This window comes from Stigmatopora argus, chromosome 21, assembly GCF_051989625.1.
Source record: "Stigmatopora argus isolate UIUO_Sarg chromosome 21, RoL_Sarg_1.0, whole genome shotgun sequence".
Classification (NCBI taxonomy): Eukaryota; Metazoa; Chordata; class Actinopteri; order Syngnathiformes; family Syngnathidae; genus Stigmatopora; species Stigmatopora argus.
Window position 1 is genome coordinate 13012773 of NC_135407.1, and position 12500 is coordinate 13025272.

At 41.4% G+C, this 12500-nt stretch overlaps 1 protein-coding gene across 3 annotated transcripts in view; it reads left to right on the top strand.

Annotated features, from left to right (window-relative positions):
- The window catches only part of oxsm (3-oxoacyl-ACP synthase, mitochondrial), a 38294-nt gene extending 33131 nt beyond the window's left edge, over positions 1-5163 (top strand). The window contains exons 2-3 of one of the 3 annotated variants that reach the window (XM_077591083.1): positions 1378-1446; positions 2197-2325. In XM_077591083.1, coding sequence (XP_077447209.1) covers positions 1378-1444 — 67 coding nt within the window. In that variant the 3' untranslated portion in view covers positions 1445-1446; positions 2197-2325. Of the gene's footprint in view, positions 1-1377; positions 1447-2196; positions 3358-5012 lie in introns of those variants that run through there. The other 2 variants (XM_077591084.1, XM_077591082.1) reach the window with 2 other exon arrangements.
- Positions 5164-12500: the final 7337 nt, after the last annotated feature.

Sequence of the window (12500 nt, forward strand, 5' to 3'; positions counted from 1 at the left end):
AGAGTGTGTGAGTGAGAGTGTGTGAGTGAGAGTGAGTGAGTGAGAGTGAGTGAGTGAGTGAGAGTGAGTGAGAGTGAGAGGGAGTGAGAGAGTGAGGGGGAGAGAGTGAGGGTGAGTGAATGAGTGAGGGTGAGTGAGTAAGTGAGGGTGAGTGAGTGAGGGTGAGTGAGTGAGGGTGAGAGAGCGAGCGTGAGTGAGCGAGAGTGAGTGAGCGAGAGTGAGCGAGCGAGAGTGAGCGAGAGTGAGTGAGCGAGAGTGAGTGAGCGAGAGTGAGTGAGCGAGCGAGAGTGAGCGAGAGTGAGTGAGCGAGCGAGAGTGAGTGAGCGAGCGAGAGTGAGTGAGTGAGAGTGAGTGAGCGAGATTGAGTGAGCAAGAGTGAGTGAGCGAGAGTGAGTGAGCGAGTGAGAGCGAGCGAGTGAGCGAGAGTGAGTGAGCGAGAGTGAGCGAGCGAGAGTGAGCGAGAGTGAGAGCGAGTGAGAGCGAGTGAGAGTGAGTGAGTGAGCGAGAATGAGTGAGCGAGAGTGAGTGAGCGAGAGTGAGTGAGCGAGTGAGTGAGCGAGAGCGAGTGAGCGAGAGCGAGTGAGAGCGAGCGAGTGAGAGCGAGCGAGCGAGAGCGAGCGAGCGAGTGAGAGCGAGCGAGTGAGTGCGAGCGAGTGAGAGCGAGCGAGAGCGAGCGAGAGCGAGCGAGAGCGAGTGAGAGCGAGCAAGTGAGAGCGAGCGAGCGAGCGAGAGCGAGCGAGCGAGTGAGAGCGAGCGAGTGAGAGCGAGTGAGAGCGAGCGAGGGAGAGCGAGGGAGAGCGAGCGAGGGAGAGCGAGTGAGAGTGAGCGAGTGAGAGTGAGCGAGTGAGAGCGAGCGAGTGAGAGCGAGCGAGTGAGAGCGAGTGAGCGCGAGCGAGTGAGAGCGAGCGAGAGTGAGCGAGCGAGTGAGAGCGAGCGAGTGAGTGAGAGTGAGCGAGTGAGTTAGTGTGAGAGTGAGTGAGAGTGAGTGAGGGAGCGAGGGAGTGGGGAGGGAGACGGAGAGAGCGAGAGACAACGACAACCAGCTCGTAACGTAAAATAAACAAATTTAAAGGAACTTGGATTACGATACAGATACACAAAAAATAAATTTAATCTAACCTGACACCAAACTGAATTCAATTTTTTTTTTTTTTTACTTTCTTCTCCCGGGTTGGCTCTTTTTGCATCACCTCGTCGAGTTTTCAAAAGGAACCTATCGAGGTTTGTTTGCTTTTGTCTTCTTTCAAAATATTCCGTAAATGACGCTCACAAATGTCCTCACACTTGGTTAACCCAGGACCACTTGTTCGGGTGCCTCTTTTCCATAAAATCAGAAATTTCTTGCCACTTCGCTAACGTGTTTGATTTCCTTTGTAGCGAGGCGGTCCCCCCCTCCACCTGCTCATCGCTACTGAGCTCCCCCAACGCTCTGCCCTTTATCTGAAGGTATCTTTACACAAGGAAGTTGCAGCAAGAAAGACAGAGCCCATGCTATTCTCATAAGCAGTCTCTCGCGTCGGCCATGCTCGTATATCAAAATGTCTCGTATCTCAAGGCAAATATTTGCTCGGAATTTTACTCTCATCTCAAATTGCTTGTATGTCGGGGCACTCGTATGTCAGATATTACTGTATTCACAAAGTTTACCTTCAGTTGTCAGCTGAAATATAATGTATGGTTCCAGAAGAATATAATTTAGTTTGATAAATTTCTGGTTACACCAGGATTATTATTGTGATATTTTCTATTATCTACAATTTTTTTTGAATGAACAGGTTTTGGTAATGCAAAAACAGTGCTTAAAAGTACTTATTTTATCGAGCACTTAACCACAATCCCATGAGTCTTGCATTAAGACAAATTTTCTTGATAAACCATATACAGTATATATTTTCAGCTCACCACCAAAGGTATGCTTTACAACAGGGTTCTCCAAACTGGTCTCAAGGGCTGCTCTGGGCTCTGGTTTTTACTGGGCAATTGTGTTTTTACTCAAATAGGCCGCACCTGCAATTAACTGATCACACTTGTAAGACACCAGAATGATGAAAAGTTGTCATCTTGTTTGGTTGGAATGAAATCCTGCAGCCACTGCGGCTCTTTGTGGAATAGTTTAAGGGCCCCTGTTTTACACACAGTGTTTGGGGGTTGCAAAGTATACAAGCTAATCATTCTAACTGCTGTATCACTGCACAGATCCATGTCAGCTGCCATCAAAGATGCTGGCATCTCAGCTGAAGATGTGTCTTATGTGAATGCCCATGCCACTTCCACTCCTTTGGGCGATGCAGCAGAAAACACTGCAATTAAAAGGCTTTTTCAACGAAGTGCAGGAAGGCTGGCTGTGTCCTCCACCAAAGGAGCAACTGGACATCTTCTTGGGGCTGCAGGAGCTCTGGAGACAGCTATCACTGCTCTGGCTTGTTACCATAGTATCCTGCCTCCGACCCTAAATCTGGACCGTACCGAGCCAGAGTTCAATCTCAATTATGTTCCATGTGTAGCACAGCCATGGCTGACTTTAGGCAGAAGGATTGCCCTCTCAAACTCATTTGGATTTGGAGGAACAAATGCCACGCTGTGTATTGCCAACATCTAAAGGTTTTCAGGAATTTTGAGTTTGAGGGAAAACTGCCTACATTTACATGGACAAAACATTTCTTTAATCTGATCAGTGTTCGGGTTAAATATATAATTGGATGCACTGTTTTCATGGACACTAAAAATGCTGATCCGATTACGACTTGCGTGCTAATGCATCACTCCTTTGGCCGCAACCAATTGTTTTGGCAAGAAGCTGTAGCTGTCTGCTTCAACAAAACAGAGTTTCAAACATTTTCAGATTCTTTTAAATACCTCCAGAAACATTGTCTCAGATACAGACCAGTTTGCTGTAGTTTTTCTTCGCCACTTCTTTCACCCACGCTTAATCTGAATGTGTCCATTCAATGTGTCAATGTGAACATAGCCACACATGCATACTGTACACACTATTCTTACCTATCTTGTTATTTGACTAATTAAGATATGACAAAGTTACTCGAATTTTTCAATTTTGTTATTAAATTTATACTTTTTTTAAACTGTAATGTACAGTTATTTTAATGATTTGTTTTTTAAATATACATGACGAATGTGTGAAGATATAGGCTGGATATAGGCACCAGTTTAGCAATTTAGCAATAAACTCTCAGCTTCTCAGAAAGCAAGATTTTTTGGCCGTGCCTAATCAGTGTTCCTGGTGACATTACCAGCAGACCTGCTTTCTGGGCCTCCCCTTTCACTATATATACTGCTAAATGCTTACAGTTAAATACCCTGATCCCTTGAATAAATAATCTATCGCTTGTGTATGTACTTTGTATTTTGTGTTGTTATTTCACCTTTGTTCAGTAAAGTCGGGAAAGACAACCAGGCAACTGTGAGCAACAACATACAGTCTCTCACAGGCCCCGCAGTCGCTTCACTCATCAACGAAGGACAGTAGTTGAGACTCATTGTCTTTATCCTGCAATGATTTGGAATAAAAAATTGAAAGTGGGTAAGAGGAGTAGGTCTCAAATCCTATGTAGTCCGACCCCCAAATCCCACATGGTTCCTCTTATTGTCAAAGATCTAACCCTATCCAACCAAGGAACTCCTAAGGTGAACCTCAACAGCTTCATCTCTGTTGCTTCTAGCTCCACGTTTTTCCTTTTCCTCAGAATTACCGTCTCTAAACCACACACCATGGCCCTATCACATAACAGACCTGGTGCTTTCCCACAGCACCCTGCCTGGACACAGTTCTTCATTTCCTTTTTACATTATCCATTAGCCTGCACTGTTGACCCTAAGTCAACCCAAAATGTTGAGCCATATTGGACCAAAAAAAATGTCTGGGGTCGCCAAAAAGTTAAAAGCCTTATAATGAAGACAACACATGCGCATCTATATATATTAGCCTACTATAAAAATGACTACGTTGGCTACAAATAACATCATGAGCAACCATGAATAAATATTTATTGTTAGGTTCCCCATTAGACATTCCGAAATTCGCGCACAAGTAAAGAGTACAACACAATCTTCTGGATTTTCACTTGCAAGGAGAACGACTGTTGAGACAGCTTCCCAACTCCGTTCTGACCTTAAACGTCTTCTGTTGTTTTATTACATTTGGGAGCCCTGATTAAATGGACCTCTCAACTCTAAAGGTAGGGGTGCAAACACAAGTGAGACGTCTGAGCGTGTTTATTATCTGTGTGTGCATGTGTGTTGAGTTTAATACATGTGGACCAAAACACATCCACAATAGTCAAAACAGATGAGGACCAAAGTGTCAGGAAGCCTTGTAGACCGTCTGGTGGAGGGCAGATGCCACAGGTGCAGTTCCCAGCAGTCCAAGGCGTTCTGGCTCCTCTTGGTTTAAATCAACCAAGGCTTCCAGCAGCAAGACTTGGTACTTGGTTGCAAGCAAGTCTGATAATAGCAATGAACGAAGGGTGAGCAAAGCATTCTTTAATTGCAAGGCTAAGCATATTCTTCGTTGCAAACAAATGTATAATAAAAACTGACAACCCCCCTGTTTATTATATATTTGCACATAATCTCATTAATAACATAATAATAATAATAAAACTTCCTTCTGACTTTATTTTATCAATTCATTTTTTTATGACAAATAAACACACTGGAGGGGGATGTTGGATTGGTCTTTACCTGAATTCCCCATACTTGCAGGTAAGGTCTGGAAAAGGAAGAACAAAATAATTCTCATCATATTCACTTTCATACTGATCATAGTTGTCAGGTCCCGGACCAGACTGGTGGCTGGTTGTGCCTGCCACCCAATAACAGGCCCAGCCCCTAATCACTGAAGCGCTTCCAGGTGTGATCCATCAGCCAGTGAGGAATATTTAAAGCCACCAAGAACCTGACCACGCTGCTGGATCGTCTTAATCAGTTTACTGTTAAGGACCCTCTCTCCTTGCTTGCCTCTACTGATCTCCGACCTCTTGTTTTGCTCTCAGGATCCCGACCATGCTCAGCCCCACGCCCACGGACCGCAGACCACGATCTGGCTCTCACACATTGTAACCTTCGCTCTGGACTCCACTACGTACTCCTCGGGTACCACCCTTCCTGCTACGACTAACGACTCGCCTACGCTACTCCCTTTTGTGCCTCTGCCCTTACACACACCTCTTGGACACACACCGCTTTCAATAAAAGTTCCACATCCAGACTTGCTGCCTTTGCCTGGTTTGGGGTTCTCCGTCCCCGATCGTAAAAATAGTCATGGACATCAATGCTGTCTTCAGTAGTAATAAGTGTAATAAGAGGATACAATTCTTGCAATCTAGATTTTGTAGGGGCAGTTGCAGTAGTTATAACTTGACTTAACAAAGTGGGTAATTAGGGGATAAGACAGGGGTGGGCAAAACGGTCCTCGAGTGCCGCTGTGGGTGCAGGTTTTTGCTCCAACCGATCCAACACAAACAGTTTAAACAATGAGGTTTCTGCTGAAACAATAAGCACCTGTCTGTAATCCACTGATTGCACTTCTAAGATACCAGATTGGTGGAAAGGTTACCACATATAGGTTGGAACGAAAAGCCGCACCCACTGCGGCCCTTTCTGGAATAGTTTGCCCATCTCTGGGATAAGACAATACCCACACAATGTCAAAGTAGTAGCAAAAACAGTCATTGAGATCACCACATCGAAGGCCAAATCTTTATTACTTGCTGAAGGTCTTATACTACCATTCTGCCCAGGCAGACATTCCATTCCAGAATGCCTCTTCGTTTTCCGATTGAGCGTCTGCACGCCTTCAATGGCTCTGGTAAGGTACCCCAAGAATTAGTCATCGCAGTAATTCAGTATGAGTTACTAGAGCACAGGTTTCAAACTAATTCCAGAAAGGGCCAAAAGAATTTCCTCCATACTGAAACAGTGCAGACAGTTAGGGCAATGAGGAAGTCTACTGGAGCACCTGACTGCTATCAACTGATTAATGTTGTAAGAGAACAGATTGGTGAAAAGCTGTCATGTTGGTGGTTTGGAACGAAAACCTGCACCCACTTTTGAGGAATGAGTTTGACACCTATGTAATAGAAAAGGGGTCGGGAACCTTTTTGACTAAGAGAGCCATGAAAGCAAAATGTTTTAAAAAAAACAATTTTCAGTGAGAACCATATAATATATTTAAAAAGTAAATTCAACTAAATGTCGGCATTATAAACCTCTGAATTTATTCTTTTAAATTATGTTGTTATAGTACTCACCATTAATGCGACTTCTGGTGCTGCATGGATTTGCTGATGTCTTTGTAGTCTGGTTGGTACTTGGTGAGGTTAAGCTTCATGCAAGCATTGAGACTTAATCTTTAAACATGATCGTAGATTGGACTTGATGTTTTTAAGATGTGAGAATGATTGATCACATGCATATGTAGATCCAAACATGGTCAATACAGCAACACTCACACACTGCATTGTGTGGTATGTGAAAGGAAGCGTGTTCCAAATTTTGAGAATCAGCTGGTCTTCGGGTTGAAGCTTTTTAATTTCTGTCCACGTGATTGCTTGCCAACTCTGCTTTCTGTCGTGCGATTCTTTCTAAATCTTCATTCAATGACTTGAACTTGTTCACCCACGTCTGAGGCCCTCAGGTCAGCCACTTCTGTATCAAAATCTCTGATGTAGACACCAGGAATGTAATTTAGGTCAGCAGTGTTCAGTGAACATTCGTTTGGATGGGGATGAACTTAAAAAGATGAGTGTGGTTACGAAATTCTCCAAAGGGTGTTTTGAAGGACTGTAGGAGACTGGATGTGAAGCCAGCTAGCTGGTGGAAATCAAAGTTTTGAATAGGCTCACTTGCTGTGCATGCATCTTTAAACTCGTTCAGTTTTTCAACCTGTTTCAAGATCCATAATGAAGAGCTCCAGCCTGTTTTTTAGAGCAAACACAGCTTGTTGAAGGGTTAACACTGTATTTCCAATGCCTTGCATTTTCATGTTGAGCTGTTTCAGATGTTCAGTCATATCTACGAGATAGTAAAACTTGAGGAGCTATCAGTATATATACGTACATATATATATATGTATATATATATATACGTACATATATATATATATATATATATATATATATATATGTACGTATATATATATATATATATATATATATATATATATATATATGTACGTATATATATATACATATATATATGTATATATATATATATATGTATATATATATATATATATATATATATATATATATATATATATATATATATATGGTGTTTTTTCAGAGGGTTGGAACGAATTAATTTGTTTTCCATTCATTTCAATGGGAAACGTCTGCTCAAGTTACGAGAAGCTCGTCATACGATCTCAGTCTCGGAACGGATTACGATCGTATGTCGAGGTACCACTGTATATATATATACACACATAAGATGAGGGCTGTTGTAAACAAACTAGGGACTATGATGGGCCATGAATATTAATCTTGTTCTGAGGATTTTTTGAAAATACAAACAAACACAGGACAAACATACTGAAGCTCCATTGTCAGTTTTCAGAACAACATAGGCGCCGTTCAAAGTGGCAGCCAGTTGCAGTGGCTCCCCAAACCTTCACTCATATTCTGTGTTTTTACAGCTTTTTTACAGCTTTTTTTATCCTTTATTTTTACGTTTTATTGTCTCTTAAGATTCTACTTGTTACTTTACTTTATATTTTATACTCCATACTTTAATGTTTTACAACTTTACTTTCAAGACTCTACTTCAAGACTCAAGTTGTGCGAGAGGCAGTCTTTGATCTATTAGTTTAAAAATTCTGGACATTACATTTTTGACCCATTCAGCCATGCCTCCGCTGTTTTACACAAAGGATCAGCTGTTAGCGCTACGCAACTCCTGGATGCCCCTGGACTTGGACCTCCCTGCGGAGTTAAAGAGGAAGAGAAGAGGACGAAAATGTCAGGAGAGAAAGCGACGCTTCAGACCCAGCATTCCATCTACTATTATTGGGAATGTAAGATCTCTCCCCAATAAGATGGAAGAGCTAACAACGCTTACCAAACAACAACGACAGTATCGGAAAATCTGCATTATGTGCTTCACAGAGACCTGGCTGAATGAACTATCACCAGACTCTCTAATCTCCTTGGATGGCTTTCAGCTGGTGAGGGCGGACAGAGATGCTGAGGAGAGCGGTAGGAAGAAAGGTGGGGGACTAGCTGTTTTTATTAATAGTAGATGGTGCAGCCCATATTACTGTGAAGGAGCAACTTTGCACTCGAGATATCGAGCTAGTAGCTGTTAGCACCAGGCCGTTTTACATCCCCTGGGATTTCTCGCACGTTATCGTAATAACTGCGTATTTACCTCCTTCGGCTTATCTCTTGTGATTTAAATCATGCTCCCTTGGCTTCTACTCTCCCCACCTTCACTCAGTATGTGAAGTGCCACACCAGGGAACAAAAAACTCTGGACCTGCTGTATGCCAACACAAAGGAGGCATACAGCTCAGTCCCCCTGCCCCCACTGGGCTGCTCAGACCACAACCTGGTCCATCTGATCTCCACCTACCAGCATGGTACTGAGGAACTGTTTTGAGACCACTGACTGGGAGGTGCTGTGCAATTCACATGGAAAAGACATTGACAGCTTGACCCACAGCATCACAGATTATATTAACTTCTGTGTTGAGAACATTGTACCCTCCAAGAAGGTCCGTTGTTTCTCCAACAGTAAGCCGTGGGTCACCAGGGATCTAAGGGCCCTCCTGTACAAGAAGAAGAGGGCTTTCAGGTCTGGGGAGAAAGAGAGTCTCAAAATGGTCCAGAGAGAGATAAGGAAGGGAAATACCATCTACAGGAGGAAGCTAGAAAACCAACTCCAGAGAGGCAACACCAAAGAGGTCTGGAGGAGCTTGAGGACCATTTCGGGCCATGGAGGCAACAGTGAGAGACCCGGAGTCCGGAGATAGGGAGTGGGCCAATGAACTGAATCGGTTCTTTAACAGATTCAGTTCTGCCCCCACTCCTCTGACCCCCCAGACCAGAAGCAACTTTCCCCCCTCTTTCTCCTCCTCCTCTTCCTCCCCCTCTTCCACCGGTCTCTGCATTATTGTCGATCAGGTGATAAAACAGCTAAAGAAGATCGAGGCAAGGAAGGCTACCGGTCCAGACAGCCTCAGCTCCAGACTACTGAGAGACTGTGCGGATCAGCTTGGCAAAGTGATTCTACATATTTTCAACCTCAGCCTCAGTCTGCAGAATGTCCCCACCTTGTGGAAAACTTCCTGTGTGGTCCCAGTTCCAAAGATGGCAAACCCCAGGGAGCCAAACCACTTCAGGCTGGCAGCATTAACCTCTCACCTGATCAAGACATTGGAGAGAATCATCCTCAATCACCTCAGCACCCTGATGAATGCCTAGGTGGACCCTCTGCAGTTTGCCTATCGTCCAGGCATTGTGTGGAAGATGCTACCACCTACCTGATGCACAGGTCTCTTTGACACTTGGAGAACACGGGAAGCACGGTGAGAATGATGTTTTTTGACCTCTCCAGTGTGTTCAACACCATTCAGCCGGGCCTACTGAGAGGGAAACTGGAAGAGGCTGGAGTAAGGAACCACCTAACCGCATGGATCATCTACTTCCTCACTGACAGACCACAATATGTGAGACTCCAGCACTGTACGTCTGATGTGGTAGCTTGCAGCACGGGGCCCCCACAAGGCACAGTGCTCTCCCCACTCCCCTTCTCCCTCTACACATCAGACTTCAAACATAATACAGACACCTGCCACCTCCAGATGTTCTCTGACGACACCGCTATTGTTGGACGAGTGACGGACGGGAACGACCTGGAGTACAGGGGAGTCATCACAGCCTTTGTTGACTGGTGTAGGCAAAACCACCTCTACATCAACACCAGTAAGACAAAGGAAATGGTCATGGATTTTCGGAGGAATCCTCAACAGACCACTCAGGTGAACATCCAGGGTACAGACATTGAAATTGTGGAGAATTTTAAGTACCTGGGTGTTCACCTCAACAACAAACTAGACTGGTCCACAAACATAGATGCCCTGTATAAAAGGGGCCAGTCCCGTATCTACCTTCTGAGGAGACTACAGTCCTTTGGAGTGTGCAGGACACTGCTGAGGACTTTTTACGACACTGTGGTGGCATCTACAGTGTTTTATGCAGTGGTCTGTTAGGGATGCGGGAGCACGGAGAGGGACAGGAACAGGCTGAATAAGCTGTTCAGGAGGGCCAGCTCTGTTCTGGGCTGTCCTTTACTCTCTGTAGAGGAAGTGGGAGAGCGGAAGATGCTGACCAGGATGATGTCCATCATGGACAGCACCTCCCACCCCCTGCATGAATCTGTGGAGTCCCTCCGAAGCTCTTTCAGCAAAAGACTGCTGCACCCTTATTGCAGGAAGGAGCGCTTCCGCAGATCCTTCCTCCCATCAACTGTCAGGCTCTTTAACAAAAAAATGGCTGTGTTAAGACCTACCGTATGTATACATGTATATCTGTGTATGTATGTATGTATGTATGTATGTATGTATGTATGTATGTATGTATGTATGTATGTATGTATGTATGTATGTATGTATGTATGTATGTATGTATGTATGTATGTATGTATGTATGTATGTATGTATGTATGTATGTATGTATGTATGTATGTATGTATGTATGTATGTATGTATGTATGTATGTATGTATGTATGTATGTATGTATGTATGTATGTATGTATGTATGTATGTATGTATGTATGTATGTATGTATGTATGTATGTATGTATGTATGTATGTATGTATGTATGTATGTATGTATGTATGTATGTATGTATGTATGTATGTATGTATGTATGTATGTATGTATGTATGTATGTATGTATGTATGTATGTATGTATGTATGTATGTATGTATGTATGTATGTATGTATGTATGTATGTATGTATGTATGTATGTATGTATGTATGTATGTATGTATGTATGTATGTATGTATGTATGTATGTATGTATGTATGTATGTATGTATGTATGTATGTATGTATGTATGTATGTATGTATGTATGTATGTATGTATGTATGTATGTATGTATGTATGTATGTATGTATGTATGTATGTATGTATGTATGTATGTATGTATGTATGTATGTATGTATGTATGTATGTATGTATGTATGTATGTATGTATGTATGTATGTATGTATGTATGTATGTATGTATGTATGTATGTATGTATGTATGTATGTATGTATGTATGTATGTATGTATGTATGTATGTATGTATGTATGTATGTATGTATGTATGTATGTATGTATGTATGTATGTATGTATGTATGTATGTATGTATGTATGTATGTATGTATGTATGTATGTATGTATGTATGTATGTATGTATGTATGTATGTATGTATGTATGTATGTATGTATGTATGTATGTATGTATGTATGTATGTATGTATGTATGTATGTATGTATGTATGTATGTATGTATGTATGTATGTATGTATGTATGTATGTATGTATGTATGTATGTATGTATGTATGTATGTATGTATGTATGTATGTATGTATGTATGTATGTATGTATGTATGTATGTATGTATGTATGTATGTATGTATGTATGTATGTATGTATGTATGTATGTATGTATGTATGTATGTATGTATGTATGTATGTATGTATGTATGTATGTATGTATGTATGTATGTATGTATGTATGTATGTATGTATGTATGTATGTATGTATGTATGTATGTATGTATGTATGTATGTATGTATGTATGTATGTATGTATGTATGTATGTATGTATGTATGTATGTATGTATGTATGTATGTATGTATGTATGTATGTATGTATGTATGTATGTATGTATGTATGTATGTATGTATGTATGTATGTATGTATGTATGTATGTATGTATGTATGTATGTATGTATGTATGTATGTATGTATGTATGTATGTATGTATGTATGTATGTATGTATGTATGTATCTATGTATGTATCTATGTATGTATCTATGTATGTATCTATGTATGTATCTATGTATGTATGTATGTATGTATCTATGTATGTATCTATGTATGTATCTATGTATGTATCTATGTATGTATCTATGTATGTATCTATGTATGTATCTATGTATGTATCTATGTATGTATCTATGTATGTATCTATGTATGTATCTATGTATGTATCTATGTATGTATCTATGTATGTATCTATGTATGTATCTATGTATGTATCTATGTATGTATCTATGTATGTATCTATGTATGTATCTATGTATGTATCTATGTATGTATCTATGTATGTATCTATGTATGTATCTATGTATGTATCTATGTATGTATCTATGTATGTATCTATGTATGTATCTATGTATGTATCTATGTATGTATCTATGTATGTATCTATGTATGTATCTATGTATGTATCTATGTATGTATCTATGTATGTATCT